The sequence below is a fragment of the Aspergillus terreus genome, genomic scaffold (genome assembly GCF_000149615.1).
Source record: "Aspergillus terreus NIH2624 scaffold_12 genomic scaffold, whole genome shotgun sequence".
In the NCBI taxonomy this organism is placed as follows: Eukaryota; Fungi; Ascomycota; class Eurotiomycetes; order Eurotiales; family Aspergillaceae; genus Aspergillus; species Aspergillus terreus.
The window spans coordinates 415594-438203 of NT_165935.1; the positions used below are offsets into that span (position 1 = coordinate 415594).

The 22610-nt window shown below is 56.7% G+C and overlaps 11 protein-coding genes across 11 annotated transcripts; 6 read left to right on the plus strand and 5 right to left on the minus strand.

Moving 5' to 3' along the window:
* Nucleotides 1-10: 10 nt before the first annotated feature.
* ATEG_08124 (FAD-dependent oxidoreductase) lies at nt 11-1510 on the minus strand (the record flags this gene model as incomplete). Its single annotated transcript, XM_001216745.1, has 3 exons — nt 11-376; nt 440-608; nt 684-1510. The coding sequence occupies 3 exons, from the start codon at nt 1508-1510 to the stop codon at nt 11-13; spliced, it is 1362 nt and encodes a 453-aa protein (XP_001216745.1).
* Nucleotides 1511-3262: 1752 nt separating this feature from the next.
* ATEG_08125 (uncharacterized protein) lies at nt 3263-3806 on the minus strand (the record flags this gene model as incomplete). Its single annotated transcript, XM_001216746.1, has 2 exons — nt 3263-3667; nt 3702-3806. 2 exons carry the CDS (start codon nt 3804-3806, stop codon nt 3263-3265), a joined length of 510 nt encoding a protein of 169 aa, XP_001216746.1.
* A 980-nt stretch (nt 3807-4786) lies between these two features.
* Nucleotides 4787-6591, plus strand: ATEG_08126 (purine-nucleoside phosphorylase; the record flags this gene model as incomplete). Its single annotated transcript, XM_001216747.1, has 3 exons — nt 4787-4915; nt 4965-5996; nt 6043-6591. 3 exons carry the CDS (start codon nt 4787-4789, stop codon nt 6589-6591), a joined length of 1710 nt encoding a protein of 569 aa, XP_001216747.1.
* A 1447-nt stretch (nt 6592-8038) lies between these two features.
* Nucleotides 8039-9017, plus strand: ATEG_08127 (SDR family NAD(P)-dependent oxidoreductase; the record flags this gene model as incomplete). Its single annotated transcript, XM_001216748.1, has 2 exons — nt 8039-8398; nt 8457-9017. The coding sequence occupies 2 exons, from the start codon at nt 8039-8041 to the stop codon at nt 9015-9017; spliced, it is 921 nt and encodes a 306-aa protein (XP_001216748.1).
* A 559-nt stretch (nt 9018-9576) lies between these two features.
* On the plus strand, nt 9577-11174 carry ATEG_08128 (putative MFS transporter; the record flags this gene model as incomplete). Its single annotated transcript, XM_001216749.1, has 2 exons — nt 9577-9790; nt 9853-11174. 2 exons carry the CDS (start codon nt 9577-9579, stop codon nt 11172-11174), a joined length of 1536 nt encoding a protein of 511 aa, XP_001216749.1.
* A 656-nt stretch (nt 11175-11830) lies between these two features.
* On the plus strand, nt 11831-12541 carry ATEG_08129 (acetolactate decarboxylase; the record flags this gene model as incomplete). Its single annotated transcript, XM_001216750.1, has 1 exon — nt 11831-12541. One exon carries the CDS (start codon nt 11831-11833, stop codon nt 12539-12541), a length of 711 nt encoding a protein of 236 aa, XP_001216750.1.
* A 1201-nt stretch (nt 12542-13742) lies between these two features.
* On the minus strand, nt 13743-15216 carry ATEG_08130 (uncharacterized protein; the record flags this gene model as incomplete). The annotated part of the gene is made up of 2 exons (XM_001216751.1): nt 13743-15119; nt 15199-15216. 2 exons carry the CDS (start codon nt 15214-15216, stop codon nt 13743-13745), a joined length of 1395 nt encoding a protein of 464 aa, XP_001216751.1.
* A 739-nt stretch (nt 15217-15955) lies between these two features.
* On the plus strand, nt 15956-16482 carry ATEG_08131 (uncharacterized protein; the record flags this gene model as incomplete). The annotated part of the gene is made up of 2 exons (XM_001216752.1): nt 15956-16299; nt 16353-16482. The coding sequence occupies 2 exons, from the start codon at nt 15956-15958 to the stop codon at nt 16480-16482; spliced, it is 474 nt and encodes a 157-aa protein (XP_001216752.1).
* Nucleotides 16483-17100: 618 nt separating this feature from the next.
* Nucleotides 17101-18273, plus strand: ATEG_08132 (zinc-dependent alcohol dehydrogenase family protein; the record flags this gene model as incomplete). The annotated part of the gene is made up of 2 exons (XM_001216753.1): nt 17101-17749; nt 17801-18273. 2 exons carry the CDS (start codon nt 17101-17103, stop codon nt 18271-18273), a joined length of 1122 nt encoding a protein of 373 aa, XP_001216753.1.
* A 1451-nt stretch (nt 18274-19724) lies between these two features.
* ATEG_08133 (uncharacterized protein) lies at nt 19725-20372 on the minus strand (the record flags this gene model as incomplete). The annotated part of the gene is made up of 1 exon (XM_001216754.1): nt 19725-20372. One exon carries the CDS (start codon nt 20370-20372, stop codon nt 19725-19727), a length of 648 nt encoding a protein of 215 aa, XP_001216754.1.
* Nucleotides 20373-21359: 987 nt separating this feature from the next.
* On the minus strand, nt 21360-22573 carry ATEG_08134 (uncharacterized protein; the record flags this gene model as incomplete). The annotated part of the gene is made up of 3 exons (XM_001216755.1): nt 21360-21541; nt 21599-22039; nt 22105-22573. 3 exons carry the CDS (start codon nt 22571-22573, stop codon nt 21360-21362), a joined length of 1092 nt encoding a protein of 363 aa, XP_001216755.1.
* Nucleotides 22574-22610: the final 37 nt, after the last annotated feature.

Here is a 22610-nt window from a genome sequence, read left to right on the forward strand (position 1 = left end):
CGTAATAAGGCTACACCCGGAAATCCTTCTCAAACGAATCGGTAGAATACGACGACGTCGTCTGCGCGTCCGCCGGCAGCGGAATACTAATCTTGGTCGCATCAAACTCCCACGCGGCCTCGCGCGCCTCGCGCGAATTGCGGAGGTAGAACGGCAGCGTCCACTCCTTCAGCCGGCTCTCGAGGTACCCCAGGTCGCGGTTCTTCTCCCACATGCGGCGCGACGCCTTGAACGCCGAGGTAACGGTGTCGCGGCGGAGGTCCTCGTACGCCTTGAAGGCGACGTGGAGATGCTCGTGGCGGTGTTTGGCGAGGATGCGGGAGAAGAGGATCGCGTCGTCGAGGGCGTATGCGGCGGATTCGTCGCGGGGGGGCATCTATCATCGTTAGCAATTTTTCCATAACATGGTGTTTGTTGGGGGCGAGGGACGGGTGCATACAGCATGAGCAGCATCCCCGAGCAACAGCACGCGCTCGGTGTGCCACCGGCCTCCCGGCCGCACCTGGTACACCGGGTAGAGCATCCAGTCGGCCGGTGTGGAGGTCATCTCGCGGACGCAGGGGATCCCGGAGCGACCGAAGCGCTGCCGCATCTCATCGCGAAGCGCACTTTTGATGGCAGACTTGGTGCGCCACTCTTGGGCGTTGTCAAGCCGGTATTCCGATAGACGGTTTTCCGGGAACTGGACGATGGCGGAGAGGAAGATCTGCGAGCGGTCGCGGTCGCAGTAGCTGGCGAGGAGGGAGCCGTAGCGGGAGACGTTCATGGAGGTGGCGGCGAAGTGGACGGGGGCGTCGAGGGCGTCGGCGTCGATGACGGTCTGCACGAACGAGATGCCCGTGTACTCGGAGGGGTTGTCGGGGGCGACGAACTGCGAGCGGGTTGCGGAGTGGACGCCATCACAGCCGAGTACGAGGTCGCCCGTGGCCGACGAGCCATCCGCGAAATGCAGGGTGGCGTGATCGGCGGACTCGTCGACGCGGACGAGCTTCTTGCCGAAGGCGAGGTGGACATTCTTGGTGCGCTCGACGACGGCCAGCATCGCCAGCGAGAGGATGATACGCATGACGCGGCGGCCCTTGTAGCCGCCGAAGCCGTTGCCGTGGTGGTCGGTGAAGTCGATGGAGCCGAGCGACTTGCCGGAGCGCGTGGAGTATAGCTCAATGGCGTCGACGTCGGCGCCGCCCTCCGAGCCGAGGCGGTTGAGCTCGTCGAGCACGCCGAGGCGGTCGAGGTGCCGCTGGGCGACGGGGGTGAGGTTGATGGCGCCGCCGCTGGTGGAGAGCACGTCGTGGCGTTCGAAGATGGTGATCTGGAGGTCGGGCACGAAGGGGGTGAGTTCTTTGGCGAGGGAGAGGGCACAGGCAATGCCGGCAATGCCTGCGCCGACGATGAGGATGTTGTGCGGGGCCATGAGGGAGGTCAGCGAGCGGTGGCAACCGTCACTGTCCGGGGCATTCGTGAACCAGTTGGCAGCTGCTGGCGGCGGCGTTTCGTAGGCGACGTCCATGGTGGAATGGAGGTGGTGGTGTCGTGATGGAGAAGAGATTGTCCGTACCCATGCGGAACAGCAGCAAGGACATCGATGTTAGATATACTTTGCGGGGAGCGAATTGAGCGTCGACAATGAGACCGTGTGGCTTTTGGACTGGTAGCGTACAGGTACGAGGCAGCCGACGGAACCACGGATGTCGTATAGGCAATATATGACACTTTGCGAGCAGTCACATCCACCGGGATGCAAGCCTATCAGAAAGTTATGCGCCAACTCGGCCGGAATGGAGAGGCTTCGGGGAAGGCAGAGTCAATAAGGATGATGGGAAAATTTTCTGCAGGCCCATCCACCCTATTACTCCTGGCGCACAATAGGCACAACGAACTATACATCATGGCCGGGATTTGGGCTCCACCGGGCCCTCCGAGGACTCCCCGACTAGCGGTGTCATAGGCCGGACATACACGGCTGTGATGGACTAGTTGACCCTCTAGATTGATTCCGTCCGCCGTTGGAGCCACCTCGGCACTAGACCCGTGGAACCCGTCCCTTTGGCCGCAAAAGTACATACTCCGTGTGTAGGGGAGAGTGGGAACGTCAGACACATCCTGTCGCTGTGTTTGGAGGGAGTAGTGTTCGATGGAGAGAAGACCGCCTGACAGAAGAAAGGAAGAAGAAAATAAAGTAAAGGAGAGTAGATGTCGAAGTGTGTACAATAGGATATGTCGATGTTAGGGCTTCGCAGGCGACAGCGCTGAGTCAGCGGCGCCTTTCCCAAAACAGCCACGTCGCCGGGTTCTCCCTCCGCCATTATATTATTAGTTGCTGCATTATTGCAGTGTCGAATCCTTCGCGAACACCAGATGCATAATCCCTCTGTCTGGTTGAGACTACCCTGTGCCACCGCATCGGCTTAATCCGTAAGTATATCCACTGTCCCCTTCTCCATCTGACAGAAGGGTCATCCGCACCATGGAACGCAGTCCCTTTCGACCGGTTCCTCGCATCGTCGATTCTTCCAGAACGCAGTCATGACATATGCTTGGCGCAGCATGGTCAGCACGCGGCAAACCGGTTTCATCTCGCAGTCAGCACATGGCTTCAGGGGGAGGATAGACATTGTAGCGTGTCGCGTCCGGAGTAGATCGCAATCAACAGATGGAGATCTTGTCACATCGAGCGCACTGTCCCATCCGCTAGTGCCCGGGCTGGTCGATGATCCATCCTATAATTAGCGGCAGTCTAGATCTCGGGAAGACAAAGGGCGCACAATCGCATCTTGCCTCCTGAACCTTCTTCTCTTTCTGGAGAAGACAGATTGCCAAGGAATCGTGTCTTTGCCAGAAGCATGGTGGTTCGATCTAGATCTGGCCAGGTCGAAGAGGATTATCGACTGGTAACTCAAAGTCTAATAGGTACTGGGCGGTGATTCTCCATAATATGCCACGGAACGCTTCATTCCCCGCAACCGTTGCGACAGGACGATCCGATCGGCAGTCTGACGCATGCTCGAATGTAGCATCATAATCAGTCGTGAATTATACTTCTTTCAGCTACTGTAGATCTGTGGCTTCTGATGTATCTATGACTAGATAACACCCAGACTGCTTAAAGTTATCCGGTAGACGACTCATCCACTCACAGTTATTTGACTTCTGAGCTGCAGTGGAGGCTAGACCGTTCACAACAAACATATACAAATTTCGTCAGATTCACTCATAATCTCATAATCATCAACCAAAATAACAGAACACAGTCCCTGTATCTTTACATCAAAGTCTCCGTGTGTGTCACAATCCGCCACTCCCCATCCGACGCCTGACTCCAGGTCGTCGACCCAGTCCCGACATACGACTCGTCTCCGCGCGTCGCATTAATCTTGTAGGTCACCGTGCCCGCCATCAAGTCGATGACAATCACCCGCACCTCCTCCAGCTGGAACTGGTCGAAATGGTGGAACGGCGGCCGCAGCTCCTTGGACAGGGACGGCTCTCCGTCGAGCGTCAGGACGGGCTTGCCGGGGAAGAGAAAGTTGGCTTCCGGGTTGGACAGCCGTTCGATCTCGGGGCCGGGGTTGGCCGAGGTCAGGGCGGTCCAGAGCGAGCGTTCCTTGATCAGGAGGTCGTCGCGGATGCGATCGTGGATTTGCGGCATGGCTGGGGGGGTTAGAATCTGCCTACTCATGGATGGAGTGGGAGTAGCTTACCTGGAAGTAACTGTTTTTCGAAGGAGGGTCTTTTGAAGTATTGTTTATGCAGTAGACTTGGGGTCGAGAGGTGCATCCATGGATATTAAAGGGGACGGTAGACATGACGTCATGGGGAGGTGCATGGCGAGATGACGTGGAGGGCAACCTCGTGGAGGGAAATTAATCTATCATGCTGCTGTCATTTCCTTGGATCTCGCTGGGATCGCCACGCCAAGCTGTCAGGCCAGTCATCTGTCTGTCTATCGGAGGACAGAGTCATGCATCTGGTGGACAGGGTGAGTGGCAGAGCATCGTTGGTTGGATTCGCAAAGGTGTACATTGATGCACAGAGTAGATCACTCCCTCCTTGCATAAGCTACCTGACTGGGGGGCTAAGACGAGTTGGTAAATGACTAGTCCATATATGGTGTCACGTCTGGGGTCATGTTGATGATTAGTTACTTCTTATTATTTATCTCATGGCGACCGATAGATCACGTGGTTGCCCCTGGAGATAAACAGATCTAGATGAGATAAGATTGCAATTAGGCTACCACGAAAGTTCTACATCGTGCTTAGAGACTCGATGGGTTTGTTGATTGCTGATTAGATAGGAGAAGTCGTCTTCGGTATCCTCCGACGAGTATTCGGCTGAGTCCCGCACTGTCAAGTACTAGTATCTACGGAGTAATTCTCCGGACTCCGTACTATCTAGGAACCGGCCGTTGATAGACAGATAAACAGCCAAGCTTTGTAGATGCTCTTGGTATACCAGAATGTAGTTCAACACTGATGTACAGAGTACACCATTCAACACCAACTAGTATACAGTACATTCTACTCTTCAGCTGTTTCATATAAATATGATATAACATGATCATTGGGCGGCGCCCTTGCAGTCCTACACGACACTATCGCATCCCTGCATCTATCTCTACCGATCCACCCTTTTCAGCTGCAGAATCCTCGGATCCAAACGGATTCCCTCCGATGCCCCATGCACAAAACCTCTTATCAGTTCAATTTACAATTGCAAAACTATAAATTGCGTCGCCCTCGCACGTATCCCAGGCCGAACTCCGTGAATATCGTGAACCTCCGCCATGCAGCTTCCCTCCCTCGCCTCGGCGCTGCTGTATGCCAGTGCCTGTCTCCTGCCCAGCGTCGCAGGAGACAGCACCAAGCACGCATCGCAGCACAAGATCGCGCCCAAGGTCTTCATTGTGTCAATGGTGAGTACCACCTCTTCTCCATCTTCCCCAAACAAACTAACCAAACCAGTTCGAGCCCGAAGCCGCAGTCTGGTGGGGGATCCCTGACTTCGACCTCCTCGCCCACAACATCACCGTCCCCGGCGCGTCGCCCTTGTTCCCAGACGTACACTGCACCGCCGACCACCACATCTGCCAGCTCGTCACCGGCGAGGGCGAGATCAACGCCGCCACCACCGTCGCCTCGGTCGTCTTCTCCTCGCTCTTCGACCTCACCCACACCTACTTCCTCATCGCCGGCATTGCCGGCATCAACCCGGAGGCCGGCACCCTCGCCGGCGTCGCCCTGTCCCGCTTCGCCGTCCAGGTCGCCCTGCAGTACGAGATCGACCTGCGCGAGCTGCCCGCCAACTTCTCCACCTCGTACTTCCCCCAGGGCGCCACCGCCCCCTTCCAGTACCCCGGCGACATCTACGGCACCGAGGTGTTCGAGGTGAACGCCGCGCTGCGCGGCCTCGCCGCCACCATGGCCCGCAAGGCGGAGCTGGCGGATTCGACCCTCGCAAAGGAGTATCGTCAGAAGTATGCCAGCGAGGCCCGGTACAGCGCGGCCACCGCGGCGCCTGCCGTGGTCGAGTGCGACGTCGCGACCAGCGACGTCTACTACAGCGGGAACCTGCTCAGCGGCGCGTTCGACAAGATCGTCGACGTCTGGACCAACGGCACGGGCCGCTACTGCACCACCGCGCAGGAGGATAATGCCACGCTGGAGGCGCTGGTGCGCGCGACCATGCACGGGAAGACGGATTTCGCGCGCGTTATCGTCATGCGCACCGGGTCTGACTTTGATCGCCCCCCGCCCGGCGTGCCGGCCCTGCAGCATCTCGTGTACAATGACCAGGGCGGGTATACGCCTGCCGTGGAGAATCTGTACCGCGCCGGGGTGGAGATCGTCAAGGGGATTCTGGACGGTTGGGAGGAGACGTTCGCGGCGGGCGTCAAGCCGAGCAACTACATCGGGGATATCTTTGGCAGTCTGGGCGGGAAGCCGGACTACGGCACCGTGCAGAAGCGGTCCACGCGGGGGAGATTCGCGAAGAGGGTTATCTAACGGTAGCATGTACATACATACATACATACATAGACAGCATCTCGCGGCTAGCCTAAAACAAATCCAACGGAACATAATCCGCCATCGCCTGGTACCCCGCCACACTCGGGTGCAGATAATCCCCCGAGTCATACTTCTTCGCCAGCTGCGCCGGGTTCTGCGGGTCGCGCACCACTTTGTCGAAATCCAGCACCGCATCAAACACCCCGCTGCTCCGGATCCACGCATTCACGCGCTGCCGCGTCTTTTCCCGCTCCGGATGCGAGTACGGCTGGATGCTCGCGTCCGCGGCCGGCGCACTGAACGGCGTGATCGTCGCGCCGTACACCGGGATGCCGGCGGCGTGGATGCGCGTGACGATCTGCTGGTACGCGACGATGAGGCGGTCGCCGATGTCCTGCTGCGCGGCGGGGGTGGGCGCCGCGACGCCGATGTCGTTGACGCCCTCGTAGAGGATGGCGTACTGCACGTCGGTCTGGGCCAGCACGTCGCGGTCGATGCGGCTCAGCGTGTTCGGGCCGAGCCCGTCGGCGAGGATGCGGTTGCCGCCGGCGGCCTGGTTGAGGAGCGCGATGGAGGCGGTTGATGGGTGTTTCTGCATGCGCTGCAGGAGGAGGTCGGGCCAGCGGTTGTTTTGGTTGGTCGTGCTGCCGCGGCCGTCGGTGATGCTGTCGCCGATGAGGGCGCAGCTGCGTGTGCGGGCGGGCGAGATGGCTTCCACGCCGCTGAGGAAGTACCTGCTTGAGTTCAGTATGTTGTGTGTGGGGGGGAGGAGTGCGACAGGATGCGTACCAGTGGTCGGTGCTCAGGACGGACGAGTCGGTCATGTTCGCGGCGCCGACCCAGTCGCCGAAGCTCAGCCAGGAGGTCGTCCGGCTGCCCGGGTGGCCGGTGATGGCGCCGCCGGTCTGGCCCTGCGCCAGATATATGTCGACGGTGACGGTCTGCAGGGTCTTCACGGGGAAGTCGATGGGATCCGACACCGCCAGCGCGCCCTTCGGGATGATAATGTCGGGGTTGCCGCTGAACGACACGGACTTGGTGGACCCGTGCTCAATGGCGCTGGTCCCGAGCTGGTCGTCCACGGGGAGAGAGATGGCGACGTTTGTGACGGACAGGTCCGTCAGTCCGAACGTGTTGGAGACACGCAGACGGATCTGCTGCGCGGGCTGGGTGACACGGAAGGTCTGACGGAGGGTTGTGTTCTTGAAGACGGAGTCGGAGGCATTCTATGTATATTAGCTTGTCGTCCATGCGGCCATGCCTTCTCGATCGTGGTCATACATATGGAGCTGGGGGCAGGTTGTACGGCTCTACCAGCTGGGGCATGGTCGCCCATGTGCTGACCCAGTGTGCATTGCGATTGCCGCGAGTTGTTAGATCAGAGCCCGTCGGATACGACCAGGCTGTCTGGATATAGAAGAGCAGAGCGATGAATTGGTACAAAAGGGTCATCTTGGGTAGATCTGCACCATTGGCGTGTCTCGTTGGTGACAACAGGACCCCCGGCGTATAAATATGCCCCTCCGCACGCCTGAAAGCTTGGGACTGAGCTTCTCCAGCCTGCAGAATCGGCTAAACGGGTAAACGGTTGTTCTTCCGTTTGGGGAGAGGAATCTCCGCATATTCGAAGGAGTCTGGGGTAATACGGGGTTTCAAAGGAATGAGGTAGCTAAGGTAGATTAAGCAAATAATCGTTGTTTAATTAATGCCATAGAAACAGGCTATATGGTGATGTTGAATAGAGATATATTAACCGCTATACTCCCCCGGAGAGTTACCACATCTGTTCCTGGATGAAACTAATATGAATCTCAACTCGATCCTATCTCATCTTTCAGATTCTCCCGAATGCCGTTGTACTGTCTTGCACTGGCTGACACTAGATGTGGATAGCCATGATCTACTCTTATGCAACATGCAATGCGATGACAGCATAACGCCGTTAACCCCGAGGCCAGAAGATATAACATCAACATGAACCCCAAGTCCCCTAGGCATCACGCATCCACTGCAAACTGAATCTATCCAACATGACCGTCCTACAGCCCCAAAAAACAGCCCTGATTACTGGCGCAGCGTCCGGCGTCGGATTTGCGACCGCAAAGATCTGCCGTAGCCGCGGCATGCACCTGGCCCTGCTGGACATTGACGCCCCCAACCTCGAAAAGGCGAAACATGCGCTGGCCGCAATGGACCCTGCGCTCCAAACCGAAGCCTACGTCCTCGACGTGGGTGACCGGGAGAAATGGGGCGAGGTTGCGGCGCAGATCCGCGCGACTTTCTCCACGGTGGACCTGGTGATGCTCAACGCGGGGAAGGGATACAAGCCGCAGAGCAGTGCGCTCGAGGGGCGGGCGAAGCCCTGGGGGGATGTCGAGTACTGGAAGAAGGTCTGTTTGTGTTTGTGAAGCTATATCGAGGCTACCTCTGCTGATATTCTATGGCCAGACATTCGACACCAACGTGTTTGGCCCACTGAACGGACTGGAGGCCATCATCCCCCTCTTGCTGTCATCTACCACTCCCAAATCCATCGTCGTCACCGGCTCCAAGCAGGGCATCACTAACCCCCCTGGCGCCGGAAACCCGGCTTACAACGCCTCCAAGGCCGCCATCAAGAGTCTGACGGAGCATCTGGCACACGACCTGCGATCGGACCCAGCGACCGCGCATATCTCGGTGCATCTGCTTGTCCCTGGGTGGACGTGGACGGGCCTGATGGGGAATGTTGGGCCGACGGCGGAGAGCGAGGTGAAGAAGATGGCTGGGGCGTGGTATCCGAGTCAGGTTGCGGAGGAGCTGGTCAAGGGGCTTGAGAAGGGGTCGTTCTACATTATCTGCCCGGATGATGAGACTGATGTAGCGTTGGACCAGGCGCGGATGCAATGGGCGAGCGAGGATGTGATTGAGGGGCGGCCGGCCTTGTCGCGATGGGATGCAGAATGGAAAGGACGAGCGGAGGAGGCAATCCAAGCTGATGCTGCTCGACGGAGGGGGAAGAGTACCTAGGTAGCTAGGGGTATAGTTAATACATGAGGTCATGGCGGGAGTGGTGCGACCTTCCCGATTGGGACAGGACAGCCCTATTCTTCAACAAAAATCCATCTATATCTCGTTACTTTAAGGGTTTCTTCATGTTGGATGCAAGATAAGGTCGCTCTTTATAGGAAATTCTGCAGAAGATCTATCTATCTACCCCGAATACCAACAGACATTCGGTAAGATAAGACACGATGAATGTCACACCATCTCCGCATCCGTCGACACCATGCGGAGGCTAGCGTGGGGGTTTCATCGGCTGTCTGTCGCTTGGGACGGCCGATCGATGCGACGCTCCTATCGTCGTTACATACGGAGTATAATAACAATGATACTCTGGCTGTCCTGGCTTTCCGCGGGCGATAAAGCTGCCGTTGCTGCTCCTGCAGGGTCCATCCCCCTATATATCCCCCGATCCCGGTAACTATATACTCCTCCAACTCCTTGCATCTACACTCCTCCCCCTCACCTCTTCCCACTCCCCCCTCTCTTCTTCTCTTATCTCCTATACCTCCTCTTCCTCTCAGTAATGGCCTCGACCGACGCATCTCCTGCGGGGCTGTCCAAGTACGATACCTCCAAGTCCGCGGGTCGGGATTCTCTGCCAAACGACGACAAAGTCGCTTCCTATGCATCGACGCCGGGCGTACTCGACGATGTTGTCAGAGTCATCGACCACAAGGCCGAACGCCGCCTGTGTCGTCGGTTTGACGTGCGATTACTGCCAGTGCTGGCTATCATGTGTATGTCTCCCATCGAAGTATATTCGAAGTATATCGAGGAACAAACAAAACTAACAGAATAGACCTCTTCAATGCATTGGACAAAGGCAACCTCGGCAATGCAGAGACGGATGGCTTGTCAAAAGACCTCAATTTCAAACCCGGCCAATATAACCTCCTCCTCTCCATCTTCTTCGTCCCCTACGTGATCTTCGCGCCGCCCTTTGCCATGCTGGGAAAGAAGTTCAGTCCGGCCCGTGTGTTGCCCATCCTCATGTTCACCTTTGGCTCCTTTACCCTTCTCTCCGCTGCAACCAAGAACTTTGGCGGCATCTTCGCGCTGCGTTGGTTTCTGGGAATGGCTGAGTCCGGTTTCTTCCCTCTCGTCATCTACTACCTGACCACCTTCTACCGTCGAGGCGAGCTGGCTCGTCGTCTGGCCATCTTCTACGCCGCTTCGAACATTGCCAACGCCTTCTCGGGCCTGATCGCTTTCGGCGTCTTCCAAATCAAGGGCTCCAGCATCCCGACCTGGCGCTACCTGTTCATCATCGAGGGCGGCGTTACCGTCATCTTTGCCGTCTTCGCCTTCTTCTACCTGCCGCGCAGCGCCGCGGAGGCCAAATTCCTCTCTCCGGAGGAGAAGGAGCTCGCCTTCCACCGGATTCAGGTCGACTCCAGTGCGGTGGTCAACGAGAAGTTTGTGTTCCGCGAAGCCCTTGGTATCTTCAAGCACCCCAGCACCTACGTCTTCCTCGGCATTGAATGCTGTCTGGGCGTTCCCATCCAGAGTGTCGCCCTCTTCATGCCGCAAATTATCCAGCGTCTCGGCTACGCCACCGTCAAGACCAACCTGTATACGGTCGCTCCCAACGTCACCGGGGCTGTGATGCTGCTCGTCCTGGCCTTCAGTTCCGATGCCGCCCGTCTGCGGTCTCCGTTCATCGTGCTCGGGTTCCTCTTGTCGTTCTGCGGCTTCATGATCTACCTGTCCATCACCGACATCAACTCGCAGATCCAGCTCGCGTACTTTTCAACCTTTATGATGACCTGGGGGACCTCTGCCCCGTCCGTGCTCCTCAGCACATGGTACAACAACAACATCGCCCACGAGGGCCGTCGTGTCCTGCTCACCAGTATCGGTGTGCCGCTGGCGAACCTGATGGGTCTCGTCGCGAGTAACGTTTTCCGCGAGCAGGACAAGCCGAAATACATGCCGGCGATTATCACGGTGGCCGCCTTTGGAGCCACAGGCGCTGTGCTGGCCGGATCCCTGGGCTTGTTCATGTGGCTCGACAATAAGCGGCGGAACCGCAGGGCCGGCGTCAGCGTGAAGGCGCAGGATGTGCCCACGGAGCGGCTGCGCGACGGGCCTGCCAGCCCCGAGTTCCGCTGGTTTCTATAATGTAACCGACGTAGCATAGCATTACGAAATGAATGACCGTTTCCCGTGAATCAACTCAACCCCGGAGTAAGTGGATAATGGGATATCCACCCCCACTTTGTTTCCCGACTCCCTCTATCTCTCCCTCTCCCTCTCCACTTCTCCGCATCCAACGTGGGGGTCTGCCCCGGATTTGCGTTGAGAAGCTGTGATGTTGACTGGCAGCCAAGATACCGAGCCTGCTATGGATGTTCACGTCTTGGGCGTGCAGATGCTACGGTTGTACCGCGCAGACGGGACAGTAACTCCAGAATCCCTGCTAGTATTGGCCAAGAAGAGCATCACGGAAGAGGCGAAGTCGAAGGATTTAGTCCTGTGCTAGCGCTGAGCTAGGTGGCCTGGGACGTGGGATGTCCTCGGCACATATTGACATGACACTTGGTTATACTGATCCCCCTGAGCTTGCTGCTCGGCTGGGGTATATACTTCAGGGACCGTGGTCCACCGTGATGTCATACCGCTCTACCACTTATGTTATCCCGGAGTCTATCCGAACCTGCCTGCAGGGCATATGGATAGATGACATGCCACCCGGTACATCCGGGCCTCGTCACTGAAAACCCGACAATGCACCACTGCTCGCACTCCAACAATCCCAATATCTCCAAAATGCTCCAATGGCCAACAACCTGTACCAATACTCCATCGTGAGCGCCCTGATGCACGGCATCTGCAGCACAGGGCCCAGCATCCGCGACATCCTCGCCCACGGCGACCATGGCCTCGGCACCGTCCCCCATCTCAACGGCGAGATCATCATCATCGACGGCGAGGCCTACCACTTCCCGCCAGACAGCCCGGAGCTCCGCAAGCTCGCGCCCACAGACCCCATCCCCTTCATCATGATCACCCGCTTCGAGCCCACCGTCACCAAGCACCTCCCCACACTCACCATGACCGCCCTGGCTGACGCCTGCGCGCCGCTTCTCCCAGCTCAGCAGAACCGCTTCGTGTCCGTGCGCCTCGAGGCCGTCTTCCCGCGCATCTCGTTCCGCGTGATCCCCGCGCAGACGAGACCGAAGGAGCCCCTTGCGGCCCTGGCCAAGCGCCAGACCGTCCGCGAGGAGACGCACGTCCGCGGCGTGCTGTTCGGGTTCTGGTCGCCCGCGTTCGCCAGTGGGTTCAGCGTCGCCGGGTTCCATTTGCATTTTCTCTCGGCCGATCGCAGCGCCGGCGGTCATGTCATGGGCTTCGAGGCCGAGGATGTGCGTCTGGCTGCGGCCGGCATCGGCGAGTACCACGTCCAGCTGCCGGATGACCGCGAGTTTAATGAAGAGACTATCGGGCTGGTTGGAGCCGGGGATATTCATGCGGCCGAGGGGGCTTGATTATGGTTCTTGTAGATAATGATTGGCGAGAATTCCTTTCGCTGGATCTGTCCAGAGCCTTTCTTCCGTCACGATTACTGCCCGCAAGCCGAGTATGAGTCGTCCTGTCGTAATGTCTTAGCAGAGTTTTCGACTTGAATGGGTCTGACACCTCTTTTGCTCACTATCCTCTATTCTGCGTCCACCTTCAGCTGAAGTTTCTCTATTATCTCTGCCACGTCTACGCTCCATCTACCGTCTTCCTCTCCTCAGTCAATGACTCTCCGTCCTCAAACGGGCGAAATGAGTCCCACAGCCACCCCCGGGTCCTCCGACGCTGGAGAGCAGTCTGCCCCCAGCAGCCGCATCGACCAGGGCGAAAAGAGACAACAGCCGTCCACAGAGGGAAGGGTCAGAAATGCCGACCATGATGCCAGAATACAAGAGATTCTAAAGCAACAACAAGAGAGGAGGAGGTGCATGGCGGAGCAAATGCGGTCGGGAACGTCAGATCCTTCATCCCAGAGCGATCCCACTATTATCGTTCCTTTTCCCTCTGCTGAACGTCAGGATAAGCCGGATCCACCCGCTGCTGGTTCTTCTGAGTCTAATATGCGCGGCGCAGAGCCTCCTCAACGGGACGATCTGATTGTTCTGATGGAGCAAGCGGCACCACTTGACATGAAATTGCAGAACGTGATGCGACGAGCTAATGACTCCGCCGAGACGGTCCGTAAGCTCTTTGCTGAACTGGAGAAGACGCGTCGTGCTCGTCCACCGCGGCGCGATAATGTCGAGAAGGAGTACCGCGCGTGCTGGTAGTGGTGCTGGTGCTGGTGCTCGCGATAGTGCCAAACAGGAGAATACCGAGCGTCCTTGTGTGCCTGCCCGCGATAACAAGGCCGATAGTCATGCTGCTGCATTTGTCGGGGTCGTCATCTACTATCTGCTCATGCTGTTCGCGCTGTACTACATGCCGCAGGACGCGCCGAATGTTCTTGTCACGGCCGCCTCATGTTGTATCGTGCTGATCTTCCTGTCGCTGCCATTCGTGTTTGTGATGACTGCTCCCCAGCAACCCTAACCGGTTATCTTGAGTCTGTGCGTTCTACAATCCTGGCGGTCATTATTGCTTCTCGTACTTGATGTCAATGCCCACGATACATCAAACCATAGATAACGCCGTCTACATCAGACGCATGCTGTCAGATAAAAACATTCATCACCCCTCACAGCAGCCCTCAGCCTCGGGCTCCAACTCCGCCTCCATCTCCGCCTCCTTGCAATCAATATACTCCCTGACTCCCTCCTCATCAAGCCCATACGCAGTCCTCACCAGCGCGCGCGCAAACACCTCATCCCACACAGGCCCATCAACACCATGTCTCTCCATCATAAAGTACGCACGGGAGGCATCCGAGTCCAGCACCTCCGCAACCGACACCGCAAGCGGGGTCCCCTCCTCCCTCAGCGCCGCCTCCGCCTCCGCAAACTTACAACAATACAGCCGCTGCAACGCATGGATCCGGCTGTAGCCCACATGGGCCGGGTGATCCGGATCGCCCAGCGCAGCCGCCATATCGGCCGGGTCGTCCGCCGGCGGAAACGGGTACTGGTAGTGGTGCGCGGCCCACGGCGCGGTCTGCGCCATCTCCCAGTCGACGACGCCGACGATGTTGTACTCCGCGTCGACGAGCAGGTTCTGCGTGCCGATGTCCATGTGCAGCAGGGGGAACGGGCCCGCACGGTGCGCGCGGAATAGCGCAGACCGCCGGATGATGTCCAGATGCAGGAACGGCCCCAGCCGGTGGTAGCGGGCGTCCGCGTCCGCGTCCGCGTCCGGCAGCGGTGTCTTCTGCGCGTGCGCATACCGCCCCCGCGCCTCGGCGAGCAGGTACTCGACCGCGTCGTCGAACGGCCCGATGCGGCCGGCGTCGGTGGCGATGGCGCCGAGCGTCGGGCCCGTGGCCGGCGTGTAGGCGGCGACGGCGCCGATGCGCGGGAATGTGAGTGTAGCGAGGCGCGCCTGGATGCGCGTCCACTGCGCCAGTAGCCGGTGCAGCTGCGGCGCGGGCAGGTCGGCCAGGTCCGTCTCCAGGTCCATGAGACTGTTACCGCGCAGGCCCTCGAGGAGCATGTAGGCGGCGCCGGCGGCGTGCGCGCGGGGGGATTCCGGCGGCTCGTAGGCGTGCACGCGGGGTACAGGGATGTCGGTCGTGTCGCGGACGTAGGCCATGGTTGCGACTTCACAGGCGGCGCGGTAGTCGTGGTCCAGGGTGGCGTGCGGGTCGAGAGGAGGGAGGCGAACGCGCGCGATGACCAGCGTGCCGTCCGGGGCGACGAGCTCAAAGCAGCACCAGTATTGGCCTGCGGAGAAGGGTGTGCTCAGGGTGAGGGTCTTACCGATGAGGGTGGATGCGTGGCTCACGATCGCGGGCTTGTTGATGGCGGCGAGGAAGGCCTTCAGTCGGGGGCCCCAGTCGCCCCAGTTCCAGTTCTCGAAGGAGGTCCAACGTGCGCTGGGCAGTGCTTGCGTAGATTGGGACATTGCGTTGGGTTGTCGGAGAGCGAGGAAGGATCGAGGGATTGTTGTATCTGTCTTGGAAGGAGGGTAGGTGTGGATGTGCGGACTGGAGCGGGGCATAGTGTTTGCCTGCCAGTCGGTAGTGTTAATTTACAGAACAAAGAAAAGACATTATTGATGGCTTTGGGCGTGGGGTGCGTCCCCTGGTATTGTCCTTACAGGAGCACACCGCTTATACAAACTGACATCGCACTTGAGACGTGCACAGAGGCCAGCGTCTACGAACGGACTCGGTGCTTAAAAATTATATGTCCAGCAGATACTAAGAAATGTCCTGTATTCATCTGTCCTAACTGTAGATGTCCATCAAGCGACCAGAAGTCACTATGTTCTGGAAAGAACGACAATCTCCGGTCTAGGTCATGGATCGTACACCTGTTAACGCCCAACCACGACAAGGGACAGGGATTTTGCTTACTTGATCGACAGACGCCGTGCTACTCGATCGGCTCTTCAGCCTGCTCTTATTTCTCTTCTTAGTTCCGTGGCGGTGGGCAGGTATGCTGATGTCCCTTCTTGTAGACAGTTTTGCATGTCGGACACATAGTCTGCATGTTGGAGGATTTGGTATTGACACCGGCCTCTCCAGGCCGCCATGCGGAAGATGCAGCGCCCATTTTGCAGCAAGCGATGGAAGAAGTAGATATCTAATAGATACTGGTGGTCAAGCTAGGGAGGTATGTAGGAATGGATTTCGCAGAGACGTCAGATCTCGAGATGAGGGGTGAGAAACAGCGGTATTTGTAGACCGGCGCTCTACGTTAGGACTGCCCTGGCACAACTTCATGTCCATGACCGTCGCGTCCATTCGCCCAGTTCCAGCGCTGTACACGCAGGAAGTGTGACACGAGATGCCTCAATCCCTGCTGCAAGAAGCCTCTTCCTTAGCAAGATCACGAGGCGATGAAGCGATGTGCCACAAAGCTGCAAACATCTGTGTTGGATTGGTTATCAGAGCAAACAAAAAGGGATGTTATCTTCTTGTTTGCGTTCCATTCTCCATCCCTCGCAGCGTTTCACCCTCCGGCGGAATTCAAATAGTCCAATATTGTCTCGATGCGTGTGCAAATACACCAACGCCTGACCACCAGCGGGGATCTCCAGTCGTGTTCTATCAGCCTCATGCTTCAGGTGATGCATATCGACGAAGGAAGCGCACTGTAATCCCGAGGAACACAGGGCCCATATGGCGAAAGTGTGCCCATTATGAAGTTGCAAATATCAAAGGCTGCGAGCTAACGCAAGCAGCTCGGTAGAATGGGTCATGGATGGTGTCAGGCCAGAATCAAAGATTGAGCTAAATATTAAACACAGAATGCTTACCAGATCCGCAGGGGCCGTCACAGCCCTTGTCCCTGAGATAAATTTTCTCGTTTGATACAATAATGCATCCTGGAGGGGATCTATTATATGCAATCAGTCTCGCATATCGTGGTTATCCAATGTTAGAATGAGTCTTCCTTGAGGCCACCGGTGCATACTGATAGACACTAAATGCTTAGACAGAGGTCACAATCTATCCCACCAGGACTCCCTTAAGCTTATGCGGGTGATGTCAATGGCGCCGTCATGCCTTCTGGACTCTGTCCGGCAAGCTGATCTTCACGGTTGCAAATGAAGATATCTCGCAGTGTACATCAAAGGGTGGCCATTGAAACCCATGCGAAGCAGGTCAGCCTCGGCTTATGACAGACTGACGGCCATAGTTGAACAGATATGTAGAAATTGTCATCTCGTGCGCTTGAAGCTACTGCCTGGCTTAGCACCCCATTACATGGACACCACCGCACATCTGGAGACGAAGAGCAGCTATGTTCCTTCTACACTATTTTTTATAGTTACTCTATAAAAATGAAAGCCAAGTGGGGCGTCTCCAACATGACGTCGACTTATTCAGCATCTCCAACCATTTTTCTCCCGCATGAATCGTATCCCACTTGCCGTCGCATCTACACAGCAGAGCTCCCAATTCACACCCAGAACACCGGCCGGCACCATGTCCGCTTCGATCAAGCAATGGACCTCCAATCTCAGCGGCCTGGACGGCCTCAAGCTGTCCGAGGCCCCCATCCCGGCCCCGGACAAAGGCGAAGTCCTCGTTGAGATCCAAGCGGTGTCACTGAACTACCGCGATTACGAGGGTACGTCTGTCCATTCCAAGAAAAAAAAAGAAAGAAACAGAAACTCATACAATATAGTATGCATCGGCGAATACAACCACCACAAATCCGTCGGCCAGACCCAATCCGTCGTCCCGTGCTCCGACATGTGCGGTGTGATCACCCAGGTCGGCGACGGCGTCACCGCATACAAACCCGGCGACCGCGTGCTCTCGACCTTCCTCCCCGAACATCAGACTGGCCAGGTGACGGAAAAGGAGCTCGCCCAGGGCATGGGACACCCGCTCCCGGGGGTATTGACGACACACCGCGTGTTCCCCGTGCACGCCCTGGTCCGGGCGCCCGCCTACATGACCGCCGAGGAGGCCTGCACGCTGCCCATTGCCAGCGTCACGGCCTGGATGTCCATCAACGGCATGCGGCCCATGGGCCAGCCCGGCGGCCAGGGCGAGTATGTCCTGCTGCTGGGGACGGGGGGCGTCGCCATTGCCGGATTGCAGATTGCAAAGGCGTCCGGCGCGAAGGGTATGTTCAGCGTCTGCTAAGTGATTTATAAGATGAGACTAACCGACGTAGCGATCATCACCTCGTCCTCTGATGCCAAGCTGGAGCAGGCCAAGGCCCTCGGCGCCGACTATGTTATCAACTATCGCACCCAGCCCAACTGGGAAGAAGACGTCATGCGCGTGACGGACAACCACGGCGCCGATATCATCCTCGAGACGGGCGGCGCGCAGACCCTGCGCAAGAGCTTCGAGTGCATCGCGTTTGGCGGCCTCATCGACTGCATCGGGTATCTATCCGGGAAGATGGATGCGCCGGGCGACCGGCTGAACGTGAATCTGTTGGCGCTGCGGCGGAATGTGACGCTGAAGGGCATCATCAACGGCCCGCGCGATCGGTTCGAGGAGATGGTGGCGTTCTACGAGAAGCATCAGATCCACCCGGTCGTGAACAAGGTCTTTGCATTCGGTGAGGCCGACCAGGCGTTCAAGTTCCTGGCCAGTGGCAGTCACTTTGGAAAGGTCGTGATCAAGGTGGCCCAGTAGATTCATTGTGTAAATAGATAGGTAGCCATGCATAGACGACTTTCCGCTACTCTAATTACTCGGCTTGAGCTCCGTGCTATCTCCTAGATCCTCGCCCAGCTGCTTCCCTCCCACGACGACGGGCTGCGCGTCCAGCAGCACAAACAGCATCCGCGTCCACTCGGTGGTGCTCGGATTCTGCCACTCGTGCATCGTCCCCCTCTGCACCGCGATGTCGCCCCGCTGCAAACGTCTCTTCTCGCCGGAGTCCAGAATCATGTCCACCTCTCCTTCCAGCACGATCCCATAGTCCAGGCTCTGTGTGCGGTGCATCAGGCCCGGCTGGTTCGGCGCAAAGTCCACCACCCGGCAGACGCTGCCGCCGCGCTTGACCAGGCCCAGGTTGCCCTCTGTCATGGTCTTTTCGTATTCCGCAATGTCGTGCTCGTTGTTCATGTTCGCGGGGAACTCTGAGGTGGTGTAGGCCACGTTGAAGCCGAGGCTGCCATTGGCGTAGGAAGTCCAGTTGCCGGGGGTCGCGGAGTGAACAATGGCCTGGCCGGCATCGTTGTGGGTGGTGATGTAGCGGGTGAAGCTGGGTAGGGGGGAGATTGGGTTTCCTGACATAGTGTCGGTTTGAGATGGTGCATGAAGAGGTGGGGGTTGGGGGGTTATATCGAGATGGTTGATGAGGAGCGGTCAGCAATGCATACGTATCATTCTTCCGTGCAACACGTGTGCGTTACCGTCTTGCCATGCCACTAGCTCTAACAAATCAAAATTCCGTACAGGGGGGACAGATTATTCAGGCTGCATAGTATGCAGCTGGTCCAGGGAGTAGGCATTTCGTCGGATCGCCTGAGGGCTTCGTCGTCGCTGTTGATTCAGCCACCTAATCGGTGCCATAGCTGACATGACGCTTCGTCGTTGGACCGCCACTGGAGGCATTGTCAATCCAGCCGGGGATCTCGTCGAGGGTCTGTTCAGGAGAGAAGTGTTGACTTGTACATGGGCCCTAACCGTTGTAGACGAGATGGTTAGGCTCAAGCTATCTATTGGTACAATCTGTGAAGAACAAATCCAAGAACCCTGGTGAATATATATCATATGCCCGATGACCTACCGAAGTTCATCAACAAGTATTCGTACATATTACTGTGAGTTTCTTGATGTCGACGACCTGACTACTGAGATGTCTGGAGATGCGGATATACGTTGTTGAGACAAGAACCATTTAGATTCTAGACTAGACGTGCTTCTCCAGGCGGAGACAGCGCAGCTGCAATGTTAGAAACAGGCCACCCGGTTATATTCCCCCATTTTCTCAACTCATCTACCATTTCCGCGCGCTTTTGTGTGTCCTGGATCCAGGGACCACCTACAGAACAGATTAGGCTCGATTTCATGAGAGCGACCAACCACACTCACAAAATGCAATCGGTCCAAAGGCATTGACCCAAGCGGCAGCACTCTCACTTGAAACCGCCAAAGCACAGACCTCGGTAGCATGGTAGTCGAGTTTCCGACGCAAGCAATCCATATCGTCTATGCGCTGCAATGCTTTCAAGGGCCGAGGTGCCGGCTGGGCCAGCCAAAGAATGCCCATGGCGGTATGGTAGTAATGAAGAGTCGATACTGGTCACGTCAGCGGGGAAGGCGAACCGCTCTTGTGAAGGGGTCCAACCGTGCCAGCTTCGTAGAGTCCATATGGGGGGAAAGCTGCTGGGCGTCCTCAGCCCGGGAGTTTCTATCGGATCAAACGATGGGGGAAGAAAAGATTTCCAGCGATCAAGCTCGGCCTTCATGGCTTCCCACTCCATGACGCCCAAGGGTGAGGAATCGACCGATAAGCACCGGTTAATCAACTTCCCTAGAATGAAGGTAACAGAATTTGCAAAGTCCATGTCTTCCGTTGCTTCCGGGGGCGCATTCTGATCCGATAGAGTGATCATCAGGCCGCGCTTCTCGATCAGAGCTACGGTAATATCTTCGCGGAGGTAGTTCCAGTAGCCAGCACTGAGTAGGTCCGCCGTGAGGTGCACATGCCGACTAGCCAAGAGGGAATAGCTTCCTTGAAGGTGGTTTTGGGAGCTAACGTTTCCTAATTTCATGGTCGCCATCATCCGGCCAGCCTCAGCTTCAGTTGAAACAATTTGGATAAGTCCAGAGTCGGAGGGTCCACTGACGAGTTATGATCTCGTAAGAACGCAGAAGACAAACCGCGGCGAGGGACTCTCCAATGGGGAGTTGATCGACATTATCCGTCAGAGATATCAGTCTCCGAACACTGTCATAGTGATAGAATTCCGCAAGCTCCAGGTGCATGGGATCTCCCCGTGTGCGATGTAGATGAGCCGCCGCAAAGGCGAGGATAGCACTGAGCAATAATGCGTTACATCGTGCTCGAACCGGAACAACGTCCTTGAAGTGGCGCTTGTTGTCATTCAGATCATACCACGCAGCAAGGCTTTCGACATAGTGGCGGAATATCTTCGCAATGAGTGGATCTTGCAGTGCATGTTCAGGTACTTGGGTCGAAGGGTATTCAGGGTCAGGATGGACCGCTGCGCCAGACGGGCTTACTGAAGCTGCTTGGCCAATTTCAATCCAATGGCAGTGGCGGGAACTTCGTTGGCAGGCCGTACATTGGGGTCGTCTGCCATCACCTACATGTTCGATGAATCACATGTCTGTAAATAGAGCATTACTAGTAAAATGGGCGACCAACATTTGATTCTCCGTGATCTGCATACTTGGCTGCACCGTTGTAAGTCAGGTGGTCTGAGATGGCTTGATCAAGGGCCATTTACCAGCCTAAGGATGCATCAATACCGGAATTCCACTGACTGATCGGCCGAGCACTTACGATTTCGCTCAAGTGGTCGGGGCATCTGCGCGTTGTGCTCGATTACAATGCGATCGAGTCAAAGGCGAGGTTTTTCGCGAGCAGGTGTCTAATGTGTTATGACGTGGTTGACTGCTGCGGCCAAAAGCGGGATGAAGATGTGGGGTTGAAAGGCGAAAGGCGAAAGGCGAAAATGGTACTGTATCTATTGAACTGTGGAGACGAGACACACAGAATCTCTAAATATGGCAGCATCCTTGGTCTACGCCTGCTGGTTGAAATCGTACGCATTACCAAATCCACGGTTCAAGTATCGTGAAAGAGCCTCCGACTTGGTCACCCAGTCCACAGGGACTTCTACGTCGGTCAGACCCTCAATGACAGGCCGTAAATCATCCGCCAACTCGAGTTTCATGGGGTTTCGGTACCACGATGCGAAATGAACTGCCAATATTAGGGTTAGTCCTTTAAGATAAGAGGACACTAGCAGGGATGACTTACTCATTGCTAACATGACGCGGGGGATTTCCGTTTGATTCCCAATTCCTGCATGCCACAGCCTCAGATCTCTGATGACAATCGAGCCTTTTGGCACAGTAGGCTGGCAAGGGGCGCGGACAGCACGGCGCTTTTCCAGCTCCTCGAGCTTAATCCGACCGCTTGCGCGCTCACCATGTAGCCCTTCTTGAACATGCAGTCCGGTGTCGGTGTGCGTGCCCAGCCACACTTCCGTGGAGCCGTTCTCCGGTGTCATTGTAATCAGAGGCACATTGATAACATACGCAAACGGGTGGCACGGGTGTGCAAAGTCTGCATCTGAATGCACCGGTTGCGACATAGGAGGGTGCTCGGTGGTGGGCGGCATCGCGGTGTTACCAGAACAGAACGTCCATTTTGGGCGGGGTCCCAACGCCGATGAAGTAATTTGCGTTGCAATTGGGTCTTGGAGGTACGAGGTAGTTAGAACCTGCGTACTGGAGGGAGCCATGGCCTTCCGGTGGACTCACTCAGAAAAATGCTGAGATCGAAGTGTTCTCTCACTGGGGGCGCATCCTGCTGGAGATTTCCAAGGTTGTAGTTAAACGGACTATCACCCTTTTTCGACCGGAGAATGTATGCGTCCTCGACCATCTTCTTGTTGAGTCGATCCAGGCTGCCGTGAGGGACAACATTCTCAACCACAACGAGGCCGTCCTCATGAAGGCTGCGCATAGCAACCTCGAGATGCTGGGGGGAAAGACACGCGTGTTGGATCTCGGTGGTGGTTGGACGGATGGAGGTTGGATGGCTTCTGAGCTGGCCTAGCTGGGTTGATAGGAAACGCCTTTGATAATGGCAGCTCAGACGTGCTGCACCCTTGAAAAGAACTTGGCTCATGATGAACGGAAGGCAGTTGGATGTTTTGTACCGGATGGGATGGAACAGCGTAAAGTGATATCTGGCTCGAAGATGAAATCCTCCGACTTTATAATCCATGACTCCGTACTCTCCGTTTCCTGCCCAGTCCAATGTG